Raw genomic sequence first — 24,052 nt, 5'->3', positions numbered from 1 at the left:
GGTGCCTCTGCTTACATTTGGGTCGGCTTATACTTGAGTATATAGGGTATCATACTTACCTTCACTGTGCAGTTCATTTTGCACAGTGTGGCCCCGATCATAGTCTTCTGGGGTCCCACGGTGCTCTCGCGGCTCCTCCTTGCATCAGTAAACCCCCTAGGAGAATCACTCTCCCAGGGGGTTACCTTGCAGGCGCGCTCCCAAGTCCAGCATTTGCGCCTATAGACACAGAATGCTGGACCCGGCTCTGCATCATTGGATTTGACAGCAGCAGGAGCCAATAGCTGTGCGGCTATCAATCTATCCAATCAAGAGCCGAGAACCCTGGGCAGAGAGCTAGAGCGCATCTCCTTAGAGGGATCAAAGGGCTCAGGTAAGTAGAGTTGGGGGCTGGGGCGGTTTCTGGGGTCACTGTCCGAAGTTTTTTCACCCTAATGCAGGGGTCTCCAAACTGCGGCCCGAGGGCCAGATGTGGCCCCTTGGGTCACTATTCCTCCAACTGATATGAGGCACTATTCCTTCTACCGACACCAACAAGGGGGCACTATTTCTTCTACTGATATCAATGATGGAATACTATTCCTCCTACTGTTAGGGGCCCTACTTCTCCCCCTACTGAACACCAACCCAGAGGCCACATTTATTCTTACTGGTGCTGGGCCCGGGACATTTTCTGCACCCACCGGCCACAATCTGGCCCTTTCTAAAGTCTGAAGGACAATAAAGTGACCCTTTGTTTGAAAAGTTTGGAGACCCCTGCCCTAATACATAGGATGCATTAAGGTGTAAAAACACAAGGGTTTATGTGACGAACCCTCGTCCTCAAACCGTACTATGTCCACCATCAATGTTTCCTCTGTCCAGAACCAGCACTATCTAAGACTCTTTAGCCCACCCAGTTACCAGCCGCAACACAGTGTAGAGTGGCAAACAACAAACACATGGACACAACAGATAAATAACTCAGAGACTTTTCCCTCCCACCCTTGGAAACGGACACGCAGGGGGGCTGCTGGAGGAGTCCCCCTCCCTCTTTCCTCACAGCAAACACACTTACAAATCCCATAATAGTTGAGGCAGATCGCCACAATAGAATACAGTCACACCCCAAACGATCACAGCAAAGAGTCCACAACAGCATGAGACAACACACAATATATACACATATACAACATTGCGTCTGACTAGCACAGATCGTAGTGGGGTTCTCATTCACCCTGTGCCCCCATTAGACACAGGGTGATTTACACATAAGAGGGGTCGGGGAAGCTGGACACAGAGGGCCAGATTCACAAAAGGGATACGACGGCGTATCTGCTGATACGCCGTCGTATCCCTGTTTCTATCTATGCGACTGATTCATAATAAATGAATGAATGAATGACTTGTATAGCGCAATGCATGCAAACTGAATCGCCTCTGGGCGCTTTTTCCAGCCAGTATCTGCTTGGCTGGTGCGGTCATTTTTACCCTGTAAGGATCATGACACGCTAGGGACACACAGTCATACACACATATATACTGGGCCAATTTTGGAAGAGATCCAATTTACCTACCAGCATGTCTTTGGAGTGTGGGAGGAAACCGGAGTACCTGGAGGAAACCCACGCAGACACAGGGAGAACATGCAAACTCCAGGCAGATGGTGTCGTGGTTGGGATTCGAACCAGCGACCCTTTTGCTGCTAGGCGAAAGTGCTACTCACTGCACCACTGTGCTGCCCTGTGATTCATAGAATCAGTTACGCATAGATATCCCTAAGATCCGACAGGTGTAATAGTTTTACACTGTCGGATCTTAGGATGCAGTACCGCGGCCGCCGCTGGGGGGAGTTTGCGTCGTAAACCAGCGTTGGGTATGCAAATTAGCAGTTACGGCGATCCACAAAACTTTTTCCTGTCGTTACGTCGCCGCAAGTGTTAGTTTGCCGTCGCAAAGATAGGGCACCTTTTACAAAGTGTAAAATTACTACACCATGTAAAAAAGTATACCCGTCTTTCCCACGTCGCTTTTGAATTATTTTTTTATTTTTTCCCGGCGCAAGTCTTTTTTTCATGTCGCGATTCACAAAACGTCGGCGCGTCGTAATTTTGCGCAAAGCACGTCGGGAAATTTGCGTCTGGTGCATGCGCAGTACGTCCGGCGCGGGAGCGCACCTAATTTAAATGGTACCCGCCCCATTTGAATTGACCCGCCTTGCGCCGGACGGATTTAAGATACACCGCCGCAAATTTCCAGGTAAGTGCTTTGTGGATCGGGCACTTAGACAGAAAATTTGCGGCGGTGTAACCTAAATCGTTTACGTTACGCTGCGCCCGGGCTACGTGAATCTGGCCCAGAGTTTCTAGAGCTCTCCAGGGTAAGCCGAGTTCCACAAACCCCCCACCCAAAGTGTCTCCTGTCACAGTTTACAACCCCTTTAACCTTCATAGATTAATTCTAGAGTGAACTTCCACTAAATAAAAACAAAAGCACTTTATCGTTGCCTTTTCTAATCGGACAAGAAAATGTAGGATAATCTCCCCAGTGGGCGTTTGGCTGGAGTTTTCCAGACATTAAATGGGTTGTAAAGATTCATGTTTTTTCACCTTAATGCATTCTATGCATTGAGCTGAAAAAACATCTGATGTTTGCCGGCCCCCCAGCCCCCCGTTTACTTACCTGAGCCCTCGAAAGTCCAGCGTCGTAAACGAGCAGGCTTCTCGACCAGGCTTTTCGGCTCTTCTTGGCTCATTCATTGGATGATTGATAGCAGCGCAGCCATTGACTCCCGCTGCTGTCAATCAAACCTATGACGTGGTGCGCCAGGGGCGGAGCCGAGTGGTACAGTCGGCAGCTATGGCCGCCGGCTGAATCACGGGAGCGTGCCCGCAAGCTAACCCCCTTGGGAGAAAGCTTTCTATGAAAGGGGTTAGCTGATGTGGGGGAGGAGCCGAGACAGCCGCAGAGGGACCCCAGAAGACCAGGATCGGGGCCCCTCTGTGCAAAACGAGCTGCACAGTGGAGGCAAGGATGACATGTTTGTTATTTTTTTTAGATTTGAAGCTTTACAACCCCTTTAATTTAAGGGCAGAACTGCTGCCTCTTGTTTCAATATTCTCCATTTTACGTCTTCTACACAGTTTCCTGCAAGCGTATAGGGCTGCCAAAGCTCAGAGATAAATGTGACCAGTTAGAAATTCATCCACCCAAGTAAATAGTGCGTCTCCCCTACCCTTCTCCTTCACATCTTTATATTTATTACTACAGCACAGGTGCTCTTCAAACGTTAACCATTTCCAATTTAATGGAGGGTACCTTGATGACCTCTCTAAGACAAATGAAAACAATTTCCACTAAGTGCTAATGCTCATGTATCTCCATGTCCACAAATCTCATTTTATACTGGCTATCATCCAAGCGAAGCCAAAAATAAAATATAGCATCAAATAAATCCAATTTCATTTGTTTCATGACAGAATTGAAAAAGGCGTCAATTAGCCTGTAATGTAATGGCCATAATATTGTTTAACCACTTGAGGCAAACACACAAGATCCCATGATTACAGCCCAGACCCTCTTGTAGCTACAATATAGGCAGGAGAAGTTCCAAACCAATTCTCTGACTGAAAAAGACCATTGCAGCACTATTTTATAATGGAACGTAAACAGATGCAGTTGAAGGACCACTACCAGGGGTCAAGTCCTGGGGAAAAAAGTGTGGGAACTCCCACCCAAGATCCACTCCCCCACCAAAAAAAATAAAAATGATACGCTCATATGCATAATTACTAAACCGCATGTTTTTTTTTTTTCAATCCACTGTACCTTAGTAATCCTTTATGTTACTGGCCGCTTCCTGTATATGGATTCATCAGGTAGCGGGATTTAGAAAGAACTTGCTTCTTTCTAAATCCCACGATAACCCGCGGCAGACCTCCGCAATGTCTTCTGGGAACAATGACAAAAGCTCCCAGGAGACATTGCGGCTTTGAGGAAGTGACGGAATACCCGCACACTACCCGATGAATCCATATACAGGAAGCGGCCAGTAACATAAAGGATTACTAAGGTTCGCCTGCCCCTGACAGTGACTCGAGCTGGGCATCGCCGCTTAGTGAAGGATTGGCTCGGGCTGCTCTAGTCCTGCAAAGGGAACCGCGTTCCTTCTGTGAAAAAAGTGCAGGAACTCCGTTCCCACGCGTTCCCGCAGGACTTGAGCCCTGACCACTACCCATGTATACTATATGGTTGAGTATTTGTGGACACCTGAACATCACACCTCGTTGGACATCCAATTCCAAAACCATGGGCATCAAAGCGGATGTTACAACCCCCCCCCCCCCCCCTGTTTGAGTTTCAAAGTAACCTCCACTTTTCCAGGAAGGCTTTCCGTAAGATTTTAAAGTTTGCCCTTAGAAATTTGTGCACATGCAGCCAAAAGAACATTTGTGAGGTCAGGTACTGATGATGGATGAGAAGCCCTGGCCTGCAACAGATGTTCCATAGGGTTGGGGTCAGGGCTCTGTGCAGGCCACTCCACACCCAACTTAACAAACCATGTCCTTATGGAGCTGGCTTTATACACAGGGGGACAATCATGCTGGAACAGAAAAGGGACCTTCCCCAAACTTTTGCCACAAGGTTAGGAGCACACACACACACACCAAGACTTCATTATGAACAGCACCCCAGTTGCTGTACAGTGTGCGCACAGTGTTGTGCTGCCATAAATGCTACATACTGTATATGATATCTGGTCAGTGGTGGCGCACGTGAGGTTTCTATGGATCACAGGGACCCAGGCTGGTGTAAACATGTCCTAAAGGTGTATAAAAACAAACAATCTATTTTTCAGTATGTTTGGCATCATGCCTCAATGTATGATGTTTGCATAAGCAAACAGTTTTTTGTGAATTGGCTGCAAATTTGCTTAGCTGGAGATCCAGTCAACAGTACTTCCTGTTTCAGGCGGAGAGAGAAAAAGAGCGGAAAAGAGAGAAAGAAAGAAAGAAAGAAAGAAAGAAAGAAAGAAAGAAAGAAAGAAAGAAAGAAAGAAAGAAAGAAAGAAAGAAAGAGAGAGAGAGAGAGAGAGAGAGAGAGAGAGAAAGAAAGAGAAAAAGAGAAAGAAAGAAAGAGAAAAAGAGAAAAAGAGAGAGAGAGAAAAAAGAGAGAGAGAGAAAAAAGAGAGAGAGAGAAAAAAGAGAGAGAGAGAAAAAAGAGAGAGAGAGAGAGAGAGAGAGAGAGAGAGAGAGAGAGAGAGAGAGAGAGAGAGAGAGAGAGAGAGAGAGAGAGAGAGAGAGAGAGAGAAAGAAAGAAAGAAAGAAAGAAAGAAAGAAAGAAAGAAAGAGAGAGAGAGAAAGAGAGAGAGAGAGAGAGAGAGAGAGAGAGAGAGAGAGAGAGAGAGAGAGAGAAAGAAAGAAAGAAAGAAAGAAAGAAAGAAAGAAAGAAAGAAAGAAAGAAAGAAAGAAAGAAAGAAAGAAAGAAACATAATTGGCTGCACGACGGGGGGGTGGAGGACGGGCATGGGGACGATTCGGAGCTGATCTAGCCTCCCTCCTCTCCCATTCGTATAGGCTGTGGAGCTGGCGGGTGAGTGGGGGAGCTGTGCTAGCGGGGCACTGAGCGAGTCCCAGCCTTGACAGCTGCATCTATCAGGTGGACTAGTGGAGTCAAGTGCTGGAAATTGTTCCAGCACTTGGCTCCAATTCAGGATTCAGCCCAGATTTACGGACACTGGAATTTACTTGAAATCCTGGGACGGTCCCGGTGAATCTGGGATGGTTGGGAGGTATGCAATAGGTACTAGTATATTCCTGTGTATATACCCAGCTTCATTTGTGAACTACACAACATTAAAGTGGTTGTAAACCCTTGCATATACCCAGGGAAGTGACTGATACACAGATGAATCAAATTCCCCTACATATGTTGTACCAGTTTATTTGCCGCATCTCTTCTCTATAGCAGTTTACAGTGCAGGATTTATACAGCTTGAGAAAGGACACACACACACACACAAGAACACACAGGCTGTGAGCTAAAGATCCCTCCCTATTACATTTTTATCTCTTGTTAGAGGGGACTCATGCAGATAGCAGAGAAAGGAGGCAGCAAACAAAAATGACAGATTCACAGAAGAAGTACGGCGGCGTATCTACTGATACGCCGGCGTACTTTCAAATTTGCCGCGTTCGTATCTTTAGTTTGAATCCTCAAACCAAGATACGACGGCTTCTGGCTTCGATCGGACAAGCGTACGGCTTCGTACGCCTTCGGATCGTAGGTGCAATACTTCGGCGCCCGCTGGGGGGAGTTTGCGTCGTTTTCCGCGTCGGGTATGCCAATTAGCTTTTTCCGGCGATCCACGAAGGTACGCGCGGCCGTCGCATTCTCTTACGTCGTCGCTAGTTGGCTTTTCCCGGCGTATAGTTAAAGCTGCTATTTCATGGCGTATAGATAGACCTGCCATGTTAAAGTATGGCCGTCGTTCCCGCTTCGAATTTTTAATTTTTTTATTTTTGCGCAAGTCGTCCGTGAATAGGAAAGGACGTAACTCACGTCTACGTTCAAAAAATGACGTCGATGCGACGTCATTTCGCGCAAAGCACGGCGGGAAATTTCAAAACGGAGCATGCGCAGTACGTTCGACGCGGGAACGCGCCTAATTTAAATGATCCACGCCCCCTACCCGGATCATTTGAATTAGGCGGGCTTGCGCCAGAGGGATTTACTCTACGCCGCCGCAACTTTACAGGCAAGTGCTTTGTGAATCAAGCACTTGCCCGTAAAACTTGCGGCGGTGTAACCTAAATGCGATACGTTACGCCGCCGCAGATGTACCTGAATCTGGCCCTTAGTGCTCTGGATTGAGACAGGTACACACTATAGAGTGATATGCATTGTTCACGTTTCATGTGGAAGGTCTACATCCACTTTAACTGCAAGTGCACACATGACCTCCTTTTCTGCATTTAAACAGTGCTGTCAGGGCAGCTCAACAGGTCTACACATGGCAAAAAGCATACCTGGAAAAAGTCACATTTTTCTTGTAGAGCCTTCCTCTTCTCATTCAACGTATTGAAATCATTCTGATAAAGCAACCTCTGCTTCTGCCATTGTTTAGCCTGAACTTTATATTCCTGCAATTGAAAAATAAAAAAAATAAGGGAAGTACACATTTCATCAGTGCAAGACCCATAGCATTTTCTATACCCATACGCATAGTTTTCTCAACAATGCTGTCGTTTTATCCGACAACAGTAATCAGAAAGGTGATTGGCTGCTAAGACTGTGCACTTTGCGTACCGCTGCTCCTCATCACTGAATAAGCATCTTATTCCGGCACCTTGAAACGTTCCTAGCGAATGTGAATAATTTACGTGTACAATGACAGTAATTACATCGTGAATTAGAGCGCGCTGAACCTTCTGTAAATTGCTGCACTCAGAAATCACTGTTTACTCAATGAATCAAAGCGATCACAACCAATAAAACAACAAACTACCGAGAAACGGCTCTGGTACACCACAGGGATTTGCGGCATTATATCAGTAAGAGACAAGCTAAGCACCAGAAGAGATTTCTTAATTACAGCGCAGAGACGACAGAGATGAAACAACCTCGCAGGAATTATTGGGCCATCACCACATAGCGCACCAAGGAAAAGAGGATTCTGCCTGCTGTACGGTCCAAACATCAAAATGGAAGCATTAGAAGGGGAATGTCTTTATAAAAGAACTGTCCATTGTCACCACATTACACAGCAGTAAAGAAAAAAAAAAAATATATATATATAATTATTATTATTATACAGGATTTATATAGCGCCAACAGTTTGCGCAGCGCTTTACATCAGGGAAGACAGTACAGTCACAATAAAAATCAATACAGGAGGGATCAGAGGGCCCTGCTCGTTAGGCCCCATGCACACGAGACGCTGCTAAACTCGAGTTCAGAGGCATTTGGGCATTTTTTTCAACTGCCCCATAACACATTTAATGTTATCCTATGTGTCCATGCACACAATCACGTTTTTTGGCATTTTAAAGCAGTTGGGTTTATGTCCGTTTTATCAGACGCAAAATTTTGGGTTCAGACGCAAACGTTTTTGCGTTCGAAAGCTTTGGGAGGGTCTACAATGTCTTTGTTATGGACACTGATAGCCGCAAACGCGGTAAAACGCTGCAAAAACGGGCGTTTTAAACGCAGGGTTTTGCCTTTGAAAACTTGAGTTTACATGTGTTTACATTTGCTTCTCGTGTGCATGGGGCCTTAGAGTTTACAATCTAGAAGGGAGGGTCAAGTAGAACAAAGGGTAGTTAGCTGTGGGGGATGATCAGATGGACTCAAATGAAAATACAGTTAGGTGTGGGAAGGGTAGGCTTCTCTGAAGAGGAGGGTTTTCAGGGATCCTCTAAAAGCTAATAGAGAAGGAGATAGACGGACAGATTGGGGTAAGGAGTTCCATAGGCTTGGAGAGGCTCTAGAAAAGTCCTGGAGACGAGCATGGGAGCAGGTGATGAGAGAGCTAGAGAGTAGGAGGTCTTGAGAAGAACGAAGAGAACGTACAGGTTGGTATTTAGAGACTAGGTCAGTGATGTAGCTGGGGGCAGAGTTGTGGATGGCTTTGTAGGTAATTGTTAGAAGTTTGAATTTAATTTGTTGGGTGAGCGGAAGCCAGTGGAGGGATTGACAGAGAGGAGTAGCAGAGACAGAGCGGTTGGTAAGGTGGATGAGCCTGGCAGCAGCATTTATGAAAGACTGAAGGGGGGTTAGAGTATGCAGGGGTAAGCCAATGGGGAGGGAGTTGCAGTAATCAAGGCAAGAGATGACCAGGGAGTGAATTAAGAGTTTTGAGGTGTCATAGGTTAGAAAGGGGCGTATTTTGGAGATGTTGCGAAGGTTGAGGCAATATATATAAAACAATTCTAGAATCAGGATTTAATATTTTGGACACATGACTATTAGGGTTACAACAATACTTTTTTTAATGTCATGTGACAGTTACACCAATATGCAGCACTGATGGGCACTGTCAGTAGTTTTTATTACAATTAAATTATTTTTTGTGGTGTTTTTTTTCTTAATTTCTACAATTTTACTTTTAAATTACTACAATTTCTCCCCCTTTATTTTTTCCATGAATCAACTCTGTTGTGAGGGGGGGCTTTGGTGAGATATTAGGGGTCTAAACACCCCTGACATCTCCCCTTCGAGACGCAGTCCCTTTCTCTGCAGCCTCAGCTGCACTGAAGATGAATGGAGAGTAGTCAGCAACTCTACATTCATAAACTGAGACATTGTAAACACCGTTTATGATGCTCCGTTATGAATGGACAATCAGTGATCACCGATTCGGAAAAGGAAGGAGCCGGTAAATTACAGATTTACCGGCTCCTTTCTCCGCTCTCCATCCAGACAGACCTGTGATAAGGGGGGGACCAGGGCACAAATCGGCGCGGCAGGTGGGGGCAGTTAAAAGCCCGGTCTCCCTGACAGCCATAGGTGGAAGAGAAGCGGCTGTCAGAAAAGCTATATGGAGGAGATTGGTGCTTGCCCCCACAGCAGCCCCGATCATCTGTGGGGCTGCCCCCCCCCCCCTTCTACACTGAGGATGCCAGGTGTATTGGCCTCCTGCCAGGTATCGGATCAAGCATCAGAGAATTTGCATGAGTAAAAGTACTCGTGCAAATGCTTGGTATCGGCACCAATACTAGCATCGGTACAACCCTAATGTCTATACAGGTTACACCTAAAGAAAAAAACATGGAAGGAACCAAACCTAACATAATGTCTATACATGTTACAACCTGATCATGCAATTGCTGTCCAATATCCTTTTATGGTTGGTGCGCCATTAACCACAAGATGATAGTGTCTTGGGAAACAAACCATTTCTTTTAAATCCAATTAGATTTAATTTAAATCCCTGTACTACACAAATGTTAGTAAATCTAAAAGGAGATTGTATGATTGGATTATTGGGTGGCCAGCTTAAAGAGACCCTGTCCACCAGAGAATTTCAACAATCTTTCCATGAGTTTAATGTGTATTTTAGCATGTTATCTACCCATAAAAGCCCCCCTTGTGTTGACAGCCAAAAGCCTGAAGACATCTTGTAAGTGATGTCAGCGGCCCTAGCAGAGTCAGAGTTGTCACTTAAAGTGGTAGTAAACGCTTTCTGCTTATTTTTACCTACAGGTAAACTTATAATAAAGCTGTAGGTAAAATTAAATATTTCCTAAATGTGCACCATTTAGGAGATATTCTAGCTGCTTGCCGACCAGCCGCCGCAGTTATACGGCGGCAGGTCGGCTCCCCTGCGCGAGAGCCCGTAGCTATACGTCGGCTCTTGCGCAGGCCACAGAGCGAGGCCCGGGAGCTGTTTGTGTAAACACACAGCTCCCGGTCCTGTCAGGGAGAGAAATGCTGATCTTCTGTTCATACAATGTATGAACAGAAGATCAGTCATTTCCCCATGTCAGTCCACCCCCCCTTACAGTTAGAACACACCCAGGGAACATACTTAACCCCTTCCCCACCCCCTAGTGCTAACCCCTTCACTGCCAGTGGCATTTTTATAGTAATCCAATGCATTTTTATAGCACTGATCGCTAAAAAAATGCCAATGGTCCCAAAAATGTGTCAAGTGTCCGAAGTGTCCTCCATAATGTCGCAGTACCAAAAAAAAAAAATTGCTGATCGCCGCCATTACTAGTAAAAAAAAATATTAATAAAAATGCCATAAAAATACCCCCTATTTTGTAAACCTTTGCGCAAACCAATCAATAAACGCTTATTGCAATTTTTTTTTTTTTAACGAAAAATAGGTAGAAGAATACGTATCGGCCTAAACTGAGGAAAACAAAATGTTTTTTTATATATTTTTGGGGGATATTTATTATAGCGAGAAGTAAAACATTTTTTTCAAAATTGTCGCTCTATTTTTGTTCATAGCGCAAAAACTAAAAAATGCAGAGGTGATCAAATACCACCAAAAGAAAGCTCTATTTGTGGGGAAAAAAGGACGCCAATTTTGTTTGGGAGCCACGTCGCACGACCGCGCAATTGTCAGTTAAAGCGATGCAGTGCCGAATCGCAAAAAGTGCTCTGGTCTTTGACCAGCAATATGGTCCGGGGGTTAAGTGGCTAGTGAGCAGCAGCTTGGTGACGTCACCGACACATGCACTCCGAATAAACGGCATACTTGCATGCGTGGGAGTGGAAGCCTCTGCAGCGGTAACAGCGTGTCGCTGGAGAGCTTCTTTTAATCACTTCAATAGTGGACACTTATACCCCCTTCCTGCCCAGGCCAATTTTCAATCTTTCAATGGGGACACTGGTTCTGGTGACCTGGCGGTCCCTTACTTTACAGAGATTTCCTCTCGCTTCCTCTTTTGGCTATGGGACAGGAAGTGAAGATAAATCCCCCTAATGAGACAAAAATGGCAAAAGAAAAGAGGGGGAAAAGATCTGGCCAATGCTGATAATATTTAAAGAGAATTTTTATATATATTATTACACACACACACACACACACACACACACATACACATAGTTGTGCTCATAAGTTTACATACCCTTTTATATACACACACAAATTACAAGCAAACAGATCACAGGTGAGGATGGTTACCTTTAAGGCCCATTTCACGTGGACGGCTGTTCTGCCGAAGTTAAAAAGCATGTTTTGTTATTTTGAAATTCAGAGAATCCTGGCACAGCATTCACTTGCAGTTGTACATTGCGATTAGCTGCGTTTACGTGCGGCTGCGTTTTGCCGCGTTTAGCTGCGTTGGAACATTCTTTCCATTTCTGTTCCACAGTTCCATTGCTTTCTGTTTTTCTTTCCTTGTTGCCGCTGCCATCTGCAGGTAACATAGTACACTGCAGAAAGCTGCATTAACTTGTTCCTGGATGCAGTCAAATCTATTTTTTCTATTGGCACCAAACCCCATGTAATGAAACCGTTGCTAAACGCAGTGTGTGAATGTAGACATAGGAAAGCATTGTCTGGGTTTAGCTGCGGTAGATAACTTGATCTATCCGCAGCTAAAAGCTGAATTCTATCCGCCCATGTGAAAGGGGCCTAATAGCCATTCAAACCCCTTTGTGTCAACTTGTGTGCATGTTATCAGGCCAAAGTCACCAGGGTATGTAAACTTTGATCAGGGTCATTCATATTTTTTTCAGCTCTTCAGCGCCACCCTTTGGGCAACTTCTGCTAATGTTGTGTTATGGTTAGCATTGCTTCTGAGAATGCGTGTTTGTACTTTGGATTTTTTTTTCGACAGACTTCTCGGACACACAATCGGATAATCCGGCATCGCACATTTGTTGTCAGAAAATCTTAAAAGCATGCTATCCAACATTTGTTGTCGGAAAATCCGACAATTGTCCGATGGAGCGTACAAACAGTCAGATTTTTCCAACAAAACCCTGCCATCAAACAATTCCCGTCAGAAAATCCGATCGTGTGTACGAGGCTTAATGGTTGTGCAAAATAAAAGCAGGGAGGACTCCTGGAGATAGCACAGGAAGTGTGCCCAGGACAGCTTGGAATTTCTAACTCAATCAAGACGCCATTTATTTGCGCTCAAGGTAAAAGATATTAAAATGCTTTCAGTGGTATATTTAGCAGAACAAAAAAGGAGCGAATAGGAGTTCATTGTTAGGATTTGCATAGTTGCGATTATCAAGGATAGGCATGTGTACACGGTTATTCACTTGTATTCCCTTTCTATACCAGCAGAAATGTCAGCCCGGCGTCATGCTAACCTATCCCCCAACTTTTGCAAAGGGGTGAATTATTGACACACTTCTCTAGATTAAGGAGGGTAAAAAAAAGCCTTTAGTTTCTTTAACCACTTCCATACCAGGCACTTACACACCTTCCCGCCCAAGCCAATTTTCAGCTTTCAGCACTGTCGCACTTTGAATGGCAATTGCGGGGTCGTGCTACACTGTACCCAAACAAAATTGGCGTCCTTTTTTCCCCACAAATAGAGCTTTCTTTTGGTGGTATTTGATCACCTCTGCGATTTTTTTTTTTTTGCGCAACAACTAAAAAAAGACTGAAAATTTAGAAAAAAAAATTAAGTTTTTATTTTTTTCTGTTAATTTTTTTGTAAATAAGTTTTTCTCTTTCAATTATGGGCACTGATATGGCGGCACTGATGGGCACCGATGAGATGGCAATGATGGACATCGATGAGGTAGTACTGACGGGCACAGATGAGGTGGCACTGATTGGCGGCGCTGGTATGCGGCACTGATGGGCACTCATAGGCGGCACTGATGGGCACACATAGGCGGCACTGATGGGCACACATAGGCGGCACTGATGGGCACACATAGGCGGCACTGATGGATACTTATGGGTGGCACAGATGGGCACTGATAGGTGGGCACTGGGCATGGATGGGCACTGTGGGGTGGCACTGATGGACACTGTGGGGTGGCACTGATGGACACTGGGGTGGCACTGATGGACACTGGGGTGGCACTGATGGACACTGGGGTGGCACTGATGGACACTGTGGGGCAGCACTGATTTCCCAGGTTGCCAGTCAGTGCCCATTTGTGGGCACTGATTGGCATTTTTTTTTTTTTATGCTTTTTTTCAGACTTTTTTTTTTTTTTGCAGGCTTTTTTTTTTGTTTGCCCTTCCCTGGTGGTCCAGGGTGGGCTTCCCTGGTGGTCCAGTGTGGCGATCCAAGGGGGGGCTGCGCTGATAAATAATCAGCGCGAACCCCCCCTGTCAGGAGAGCCGCTGATCGGCTCTCCTATACTCGCGTCTGTCAGACGCGAGTGAGAAAGAGCCATCAACGGCTCTTCCTGTTTACATCGTGATCAGCCGTGATTGGACACGGCTGATCACGTGGTAAAGAGTCTCCGCCGGAGGCTCTTTACCGAGATCGGAGATACAGGGTGTCAGACTGACACCCCGCATCACCGATCGCCGCGCGCCCCCACGGGCGCACGCGGCATGAAATCCTGCAGGACGTCCAGGAACGTCCAGTCAGGATTTCAAAACCACTTCCCGGACGTAAATCGGCCATAGGCCGGGCGGGAAGTGGTTAAAAAGCAGCTTAAGGCTGTTTGAGAAAAATAGAAGTCAGCAGATACAAAATACTGTAGTTAATGACATTTAATAAAAGGACACTTACCTGTCCAAGGATCCAGCTCTGTCCTTACCCAGGCTGGTTCTTCACCAGTCTTTGGGTCCCTGGTGCCAGCATGTTTACAGTGGGAAGCAGCCTGTAATTTCTTGTGGCTTCATAGCCGGTTTCCCACTGCGCTTGCGCGAGCTGCGCTGTGCTGTGAAGGGTCCTGCAGCCTTCTGGGACCTATGATATGTCTAAAAATGTTGCAGGCAGTGAAAAAGGGGGGGGGGGGGAGAAAAATTCCCCATGGCGATCCCAACTGTCAGACCAAGGTACTCGCTACCCCTCTCCCCCCCAAAAAAGTACAAGGGGAGTGGGAGGAGCATAAAGCAGATCTTCCTTTTTAGGGTGAAGTTCTGCTTTAACGTAAACGTCCACCAAAAGGAACCCTAACGTGGATGTAAACCCACTTCACTGGGTGTATGGAGAACAGCCTTTAGATGATACACAGAGATTAACCAAATCTCCCTACATAAGTTTTACATCCATATCTGCAATCTTCACATTTATATACGGTTTAGAAAGTTCAGATCTTGTTTTTTTCTTCCTGTTTAACACAGAGCCAAGATAGCGAACATTGCTGATTGGAGGAAAGGCACACAACCCCCTCTCATCATAGGCAAAGACTCCCAGAGGTGTTTTGTAACAGGGCCAGCTCCCTGTTAATCCATTTCAGAAACCTCCCCTGACTGAAATTTCAGGCTACTTTTATCTGACGTGCCAGAGAATTTGTCAGGAGTTATCAGGCTGATAACAGAGGAACGGGTCAGGAGAGACCTATGGGGCTTATTGAAGAGAGATAACAAAACACTGTGCCCAGCTCAAATTTCATGAATCGGGTTTACATATACTTAAAAAAAAAAAAAAAAATGCTTAACCACTTTCCGACGGCCGTACGACTATTGACGGCCGCAGGGTGGTGCTACTTGACGTCCGCCCCTTTCCGCGTTCCCCGCGCGCGCTCCCGAGCGCGCAGCGGGGAACTTCTGTGCTGGCCGTGTCCCTTGGACACAGCCAATCACAGATCGCCGTGAACGGTCAATCGGAGTGGCCATTTGCTAGGCGATCTGTGCGGCCAATGAGAGATGATCTCATATGTAAACATTTCTCATTGCCGGCTCTCACAGACAGCGGTGCTGTCAGGGAGAGAGGAGACCGATCTGTGTCTCTTGTACATAGACACAGATCGGTCACCCCCCTCCCCCATACAGTTAGAACACTATATAGGACACACATTTAACCCCTTCCTCACCCCCTTGTGTTAACCCCTTCCCTGCCAGTCACATTTATACAGTACCGTATTTATCGGCGTATACCGCGCACTATTTTGCCCTGAAAATCAGGGCAAAATCGTGGGTGTGCGATATATGCCGATACCCGCTTTCCAACCACGAGTTTTGAATACTGCGCCGGCATATACCGAGCGCAGTACACTCGTGTAACTTCGGGCAGTCTCGGCGCCTCTCGCACTGACGTCCTGAGCGTACAGGACGTCAGCGCGACAGTTGCCGAGCCTGCCCGACGTTACACGAGTGTACTGCGCTCGGTATATGCCGGCGCAGTATTCAAAACTCGTGGCGGGAAACGAACGGGGAGTACGCGAGGACGCCGCGAGGACGCCGGACCCGCCGAAGAGGACGCCCGACCCGCCGAAGACGGACGCCCGACCCGCCGAAGACGGACGCCCGACCCGCCGAAGACGGACGCCCGACCCGCCGAAGAGGACACCTGAAGCCGCAGATGGACGCCGGACCCGACGAGGCCACCGATGAACGCCGCGCAAGACACCAAAACTGTAAGTACAAAAAAAAAAAAAAAACGTTTTTTCCACAGGAATTCGGGCCTCTTTGGGGGTGCGCGGTATACGCGGGAGCGCGTTATACCGCGATAAATACGGTAATTAGTGCATATTTATAGCACTGATCGCAGTTTAAATGTGAATGGTGCCAAAAATGTGTCAAAAGTGTCGGATGTGTCTGCCATAATGTCGCAGTCGCAATAAAAATCGCAGATCGCCGCCATTACTAGTAAAAAAAATAAATAATAATTCTGTCCCTTATTTTGTAGGTGCTATAACTTTTGCGCAAACCAGTCAATATTGCGATTTTTTTTTTTTTTTTTTTTTTTTACTAAAAATATGTAGAATATGTATCGGCCTAGACTGAGGATAAAAAAAAAAAATGTAGCTATTTATTATTTATTCAAAATTGTTGCTCTATTTTTGTTTATAGCGCAAAAAATAAAAACCGCAGAGGTGATCAAATACCACCAAAAGAGAGCTCTATTTGTGGAGGAAAAAGGACGCCAATTTTGTTTGGAAGCCACGTCGCACGACCGCGCAATTGTCAGTTAAAGCGACGCAGTGCCGAATCGCAAAAAGTCCTCTGGGCAGGAAAGGGGGTTTAAGTGCTCAGTAAGGAAGTGGTTAAAGTGTAGCTATATTAACAACGACAACAAAAAAAAAAAAAATAGGGAAGGAGGAGCAATTTCATATATGTAGGTGTGTGCATGAGAATTAAAGAATTAAAAGGCTAATCTTTTAATGCAATTAGTACTCATTTCTGGTTCAGTCTTCATGTCGGATTGTTTACCATCAGGATTATCAATTACCCACAAATTACAATTAGGTCATGGCAGCCTCTCTAAACCTGACCCAGACTACTGAATCCACAATAACACTGTATAGTCTATACAATCTCTCTAATGTTTGACATTTAATTACTGCACTTGTGTGAGCCACATATCATCTGCAATAGACCAGGGCAGGGGCCTTGAAATTGTGGCCCATTACGAGATTTTATTTGGCTCACAGGGGGACTTTGATAGGAACATTAACACAAGAGGCAGACTCTTGATTGGGTCTCCTATGTTTTAGCCCTGGTTCACGTTGGTGCGATATGACATGTCAAATCGGCGGCATATGCACCGTCCTAATCGGTGCGTCGCTGCACCGATTTCAAAAAGTAGTTTCAGTACTACCTTTTTGCGATTTCGGGCTGCCATTTACATTGACATCTGTACAGAAACCTGCACAGAGGTCTCTGAAATCGCCGCCGAAATCAGGACTGGCAAGCGGGAGTGAAATGGTGCGCCTTCAGCTGAACTCACGCAGCCCAGTGTGAATCTGGGCTTAACCACTTCCATACAGGACACCTTCCCGCCCAGACCAATTTTTAGCTTTCAGCGGTGTTGCACTTTAAATGACAATTGCGCAGTCATGCTACACTGTACCCAAACTAAATTTTTATAATTTTGTACCCACAAATAGAGCTTTATTTTGGTGGTATTTGATCGCCTCTGGGATTTTTATTTTCTGCAAAAAAAATACCCCAAATTTTGGGAAAATGTTTTTTTTTGTTTCTGTTATAAAACATTGTAAATAAGTAAGTTTTCTCCTTCACTGAAGGGCACTGAAGGTATGGCACTGACGGTCACTGATAAGGCGGCACTGACAGGCACCGATAAGGTGGCACTGATGTGATGGCATTGAAGGGCACTGATGATGGGCACTAATAAGCGGCACTGATAGGCGGCACGGATAGGCGACACGGATGGGCACAGATAGGCGGCTTTGATTGGCACGGATAGGCGGCATGGATGGGCACAGATGGGCGGGATAGATGGGCACGGATAGGCGACACGGATGGGCACTGATAGGCGACACGGATGGGCACTGATAGGCGGCATGGCTGGGCACGGATAGGTGGCTTTGATTGGCACAGATAGGTGGCTTTGATTGGCACAGATAGGCGGCTTTGATTGGCACAGATAGGCGGCTTTGATTGGCACAGATAGGCGGCTTTGATTGGCACAGATAGGCGGCTTTGATTGGCACAGATAGGCGGCATGGATGGGCACCGATAGGCGGCATGGATGGGCACCGATAGGCGGCATGGATGGGCACCGATAGGCGGCATGGATGGGCACCGATAGGCGGCATGGATGGGCACCGATAGGCGGCACTAATGTATGTTGTACTAATGGATGCCAATCAGTGCCAAACAATGCCTGCCAATCAGTGATGCCCATCAGCTGTGATTGGACACGGCTGATCACGTGGTTAAGAGTCTCCGTCGGAGACTCTTTACCTAGATCGGTGTTGCGGGGTATCAGACTGACACCCTGCAACAACGATTGCCGCAATGCGCGCCCCCGGGTGTGGGAACTCCCACCCAAGATCCACTTCCGCACCAAAAAAATGATACGTTCATATGCATAATAACTAAACCGCTTGCTTAGAAAGAATAACTCACGGCGGACTTCCGCAATGTCTCCTGGGAACAATGACAAAAGCTCCCAGGAGACATTGCGGCATCGAGGAAGTGACGCAATACCCGCACACTTCCCGATGAATCCATATACAGGAAGCGGCCAGTAACATAAAGGATTACTAAGGTTCGCCTGCCCCTGACAGTGACTCGAGCTGGGCATCGCCGCTTAGTGAAGGATCGGCTCGGGCGGCTCGGCTGCTCTTGGCTGCTCTAGTCCTGCAAAGGGAACCGAGTTCCTGCTGCGAAAAAAGTGCAGGAACTCCGTTCCCACGCGTTCCCGCAGGACTTGAGCCCTGATGGGGACATGTGTTTTTGATCTGTAAATACATTGCAATTGTACTATGGAAGGGCCATACCCTTTAATACGTCAAGCCCTTTTTTTAAAAAGGGAGGCTAAATGCAACCAAAAATGTGTAAGCTTATACAAACATTTTAGATGCAAAAAGTCTTAATTCAGGATGTACACAAGTATAAGATCTTTAGTTTTAGACACAAGAATGTAATTTTAAAATCTTATAAAAAAAAAAAAAATGAAGAATCTTTATCCTGGTATTTTAGCTTTCTGAATTGAGCTTAAAGCTGCGTTCCAGCGAAAAAAAAAAAAAAAATTTAAAAGCTACAAAACACTGTAGCTGCTGACTTTTAATAAGCACACTTACCTGTCCAGGGTGCCCGTGATGCCAGCCCCCCCGAGGTCGATCCGTCCATTAGATTGGGTGCCGGCACCGGCATTCGTACTAAGGGAAACAGGCAGTGGAGCCTTGCGGTTTCACTGTCGCGTGGCACTTTGTGAATGGCCGACTGTCTTCTGGGACACACACATGTCACAGAAGACAGTGCACCCAATTACCCAGAAGACAACGTGAGGAGGAGAAGAATGAAGACTACTGCGGAATAGAAAGTGGCAGATTAGGACCATCTGCCTAGCAACAGCCATTTCTGGTAAGTTAAATTTTTTTTTTTTTTTACATTTTTATGTATTTTTTTGTTTTATTTTTTGGGGTGGACTTTCGCTTTAATGTATTTTAATTTAGGTTTCATTGAGCCTTTATTTTCAGTTTAAACCTCAGTACACCTTTTCCAAGCAAACGCCACACTCACCTCTACCTTCTGGGACAAACACATCAGCTCAGACTGGCTTTTCTCCTGGCCTGGAGTGCCTGCAATGGGCTCATTCTTCTGACTCCTCACACAATAAAACTGCAGTTTTTCATAACTTTTCTTCAGCTTACACAGCTAGAAAAAAATCACAAGAATAAAGCAAAACATTAGACTATTCAACATGGAGATAGGAGGCTTTCCAAGAAAGAGAAAAGTCTTATAAAAAAAAAAACAGTGTATGGTCTATGAACCAAGTATCCATGTTTTCATGGAAAAGTTTGAAGTATGTAAGGATACACAGCCGTATGTAGAGGGTTAATTGTAGGGCTGCAACTAACAATTCTTTTTTTCGATTAAATCGGTTAATAACAAATAAAACAAAAAATACAAACAAAAAAAAAAAATAAGTAATTTTGCGGCGATTTGCATTTTTACATATTTTTTTGCCCAATTTGTTGTTGGGCAGATTAACCACTTAAGACCTGGACCAAAATGCAGGTAAAGGACCTGGCTATGTAAAACAGGGAGTGTAATGGCGCTTGCCAAAGGGAAACTACAAGAAGATAAAATATATAACAACGTATAAAAACGTATGCGTATTGATCAGTAGTGTTCAATCAAAATATGTTCCACTCCTAATTTCCTTGAAGACCCTTCATAACAACCATAATTCAGGTGTGAAGGGTAGGAGTAGTGGATATAATAGATAAAATGGATTTACAATGATACTATGGAAATCATTGATTGAAGTGAATGAACAAATAAAATGTAGACAAAGGCTTCCAGTGATACCACCAAAATAAAGTGCTCAAGTGTTGACGTGAATACAAAATCCCAAATAGGAAGTACTTTGTATAACAATTATTGTAGCAAATGAGGCTGTGTGCACAAAGATAAAAAGTGCAAAGTGAATAAATAATGTTAATAAATAGATTTCATGAAGAATATATTGATAAAAATATATATATAGAAAAATGTCATAAATATGTAAAAATAATCCAGTTGATATAGTGTTCAAGTTGACTTCCAAAATTTCATACAAAAAATGTTCAAACGTTGTGTTCCAAACGTGCAAATAAATAAAAAATTAAATAAAGTGAAAAAGAATATAGAGATATTCAAAGTGCATAAATTTCAAAGATTTCCCAGCGGTGAAAAAGTTGTTCAAACCAATGCTCCAATCCACCACACGATCCTCCAGGGTGACTGTGCAGATAGGATAGATAATGCTAGCCTCTCACCTCAATTGCGATCATACAAGCCTGTTGGATAGGGGATGAAACCCAGCAATACACACTCTGCATACAGGAAGGTTCAGGTAACTCCGATCCTCCACCTCCAAGTTCCTCCAGACACTAATTGAGTGGGTTTAGCAGAGCATATAATTTGCATGTAAAAGATGGAAGTGTGTGGCGTTCTGTCGGATCGCTTGACCGGTTTCGTCGTTCTGACGTCATCTACGGCTGGGCACTTAAAGAGGACGTGCCTGTGCCCAGCCGTGCCATTCTGCCGACGTATATGTGCAGGAGGCGGTCCTTAAGTGGTTAAAAAACACAAATTGCTGCAAAACGCATTACATGCTTTTCTGCAACTTCTGCATTGACGTATATTGAACCAAAAAAGCAGCGTTTTGCGTAAAAAAAAAAAATAAAAAAAAATAAAGTCCTTGCCCTTTCCAAATATGCAGCAGCTGAAAAAATCATGGATGTGAATGTGTCCCATAGGAAACCATGTAAATGAACTGTAGTGCGTTTCTGCAAAAAGCACCAAAAAAACACAGAGGTGTGACCCCAGGCCTGAGATGTTTAGTAACATAATGAAAAAAAAACTAAAATTAAAGTGGTTGTAAACCCACTTTTTTCACTTTTACCTACAGGTAAGCCTATAATAAGGCTCACCTGCAGGTATAAAGAATATCTCCTAAACCTGTACGGTTTAGGAGATATTCCCCTCGCAATGCGCCGCCGATTGCAGCGGCGCATGCGCAGGGGGATCCACGGCGAAAGATCCGGCAGCCGCCGGACCTTGCCGATTTTAAATCACACGCGCGGGAGTGACGTCATCGTCGCTCCAGCCAATCACAGCGCTGGAGCGGCGATACCCGGAAGACACGCCAGAGCAAGATGACATCTTGCTCGCCGTGGACCAGGTAAGTGCTACACACCTCGTTCCGAGGTAAGTATTTCATAATCAGCTAGTATGCGGTGCATACTAGCTGATTATGCCTTTTGCCTTGCAGGTTTAAAAAAAAAAAAAAATTATATATGCGGTTTACAACCGCTTTAATACAAAAAGAGCACATAATCGCTATTGTAAGAGGTTAATTTTTTACTGTGGGACAGGGAAAGTAATATTTACAGTAGCAATTTGCTCTGTACTTGTACTATAAAGGGCTAATTTTAGTTTTTTTAACCTCATAATGTTACTGGCCGATCAATTATGAAAATAGTAATCAATTAATTTCATAATAATCGATTATATTACACACACACACACAGTGTGTGTGTGTATATACGTATGTATATATATATATATATATATATATATATATATATTCACACAAAGTGCTGTAAAAAATTATTTGCCCCCTTCCTTATTTTTTTGCATATTTCTTACACTTAAAGGGGTTGTAAAGGTAAAAAAAAATTCCCTAAATAGCTTCCTTTACCTTAGTGCAGTCCTCCTTCACTTACCTCATCCTTCCATTTTGCTTTTAAATGACCTTATTTCTTCTGAGAAATCCTCACTTCCTGTTCTTCTGTCTCTAACTCCACACAGTAATGCAAGGCTTTCTCCCTGATGTGGAGAAAGCCTCTTGAGGAGGGAGGGGGCGAGCAGGCAAGTCAGGACACTCTCTACTTTGCAGATAAAGAAAGGAGATGTGTGTTAGTGGGCATCCTGACACTGCTGCTCGCCCCCACCGCCCTCAAGAGGCTTTCTCCACACCAGGGAGAAAGCCTTGCATTACTGTGTGTAGTTACAGACAGAAGAACAGGAAGTGAGGATTTCTCAGAAGAAATAAAGACATTTAAAAGCAAAATGGAAGGATGAGGTAAGTGAAGGAGGACTGTACTAAGGTAAAGGAAGTTATTTAGGGAAAAAAAAAAGTAAAAAAAAAAAAAAGTACCTTTACAACCCCTTTAAATGATTCAGATCAACAAACACATTTTATTATTACACAAAGATAACCTGAGTAAATCCAAGATGCAGTTTTTAAAATTATTATTTAATTTATTAAAGGGAAAAATGCTGTTCAAACCTGCCTGGCCCTGTGTGAAAAAGTAATTGCACCCTCCAATGCTAAATCATGAATGAACTGCGATTAACTGCAATTTTTTGGAAAGTCGAGTTAAATTTCACTTGCCACTGCCAGACCTGTTCAATCAAGAAACCGCATAAATAGAAGCTGTCTGACAAAGTGAAGCACGTTTAAGACCCATAAACACGATCGGATTTTCGGGCGGGAATTGTGTGATGGCGAGCTTTAATCTGAAAATCCGACTGTTTGTACGCTCCATCAGACAATTGTTGTCGGATTTTCCGACAACAAATGTTTTATAACATGCTTTAAAATTTTCCGACAACAAATGTGTGCTGTAGGATTATTCGATCGTGTGTACAGAAGTCCTTCGGAACAAAAATCTAAAGTAAAAAACACACATGCTCGGAAGCACGATTACCGGCTCTGTTTACATCACATGATCAGCTGTCATTGGCTGACAGCTAATCATGTGGTAAGGGGGTCGGGATCAACCTGTTACTCCGATCTGTGATCAGCCGAGTCTTATTGATTCGCTGATCACAGAGCGCGCCGTGCGGGCCACTCGAGCACGGGAGGACGTCCAGGGATGCCCTCCCGGCAATTCAGTTTCGCATAATAGCCGTATTTCGGCTATAGCGCTAGTCTGAAATGGTAGTTAATGAATAAACTTTCACAACAAGGAGAACTGAAGGCCAACATTACATTATAAAGAGGAACTGTACAGTAACAAAAAGGTTAATAAAAGTTTTTTTTTCATGTTTGATAAAGTAAGAGAGGGTTCTAACCCCCGTCAGGTTTTTTTTTTTTAAATCTGTGCCCCACTGGGTATAAATCAAAGTCTAATCTTGTGGACACAGCTTTAGGCGTCATTTGGTAGAGTTAGTTGCCGGCGTATGGAAAATGAAGCATTTCACTTATGTATATGTACAGTAAATTAACAAATGTTTAGCAAAATCCTCCTATAAAGATTTTACCCACCAAACACAGTACTCTGTATATCCAATTGTCATTTTTTTAAACTTGGGATGCCTACATAAACATATTCCCATAGTAGCTGAGCGCCATCTTGTGGCCATTTGTAAGAACAGCCTAAATAGAACAAAATTCTCACAGAAGAATACTTTGTTTTATAGGGCGTTGAAAATGAAACAAAATTTCATTATTTGTTGTTACAAAAATACAGTTTTCCCTTTCTTTGTTTCACTCTCCCTGTGCTTTGGACTCCTTGTAAAACACAGGTGTCAAACACAAGGCCCGCGGGCCGAATCCGG

General features: G+C 44.6%; 1 protein-coding gene across 1 annotated transcript in view; it reads right to left on the bottom strand.

Moving 5' to 3' along the window:
* DEUP1 (deuterosome assembly protein 1) overlaps window positions 1–24,052 on the bottom strand; it is a 102,018-nt gene that overhangs the window by 59,326 nt on the left and 18,640 nt on the right. The window contains exons 5-6 of the mRNA XM_040340143.1: window positions 19,520–19,654; window positions 7,008–7,121 (exon numbers count right to left, since the gene is read on the bottom strand). Of these exons, the coding sequence (XP_040196077.1) occupies window positions 7,008–7,121; window positions 19,520–19,654 (249 nt within the window). The remainder of the gene's footprint in view (window positions 1–7,007; window positions 7,122–19,519; window positions 19,655–24,052) is intronic.

Source organism: Rana temporaria, chromosome 2 (genome assembly GCF_905171775.1).
Source record: "Rana temporaria chromosome 2, aRanTem1.1, whole genome shotgun sequence".
Lineage (NCBI taxonomy): Eukaryota > Metazoa > Chordata > Amphibia > Anura > Ranidae > Rana > Rana temporaria.
This window is presented reverse-complemented; position numbering and strand designations above follow the sequence as displayed.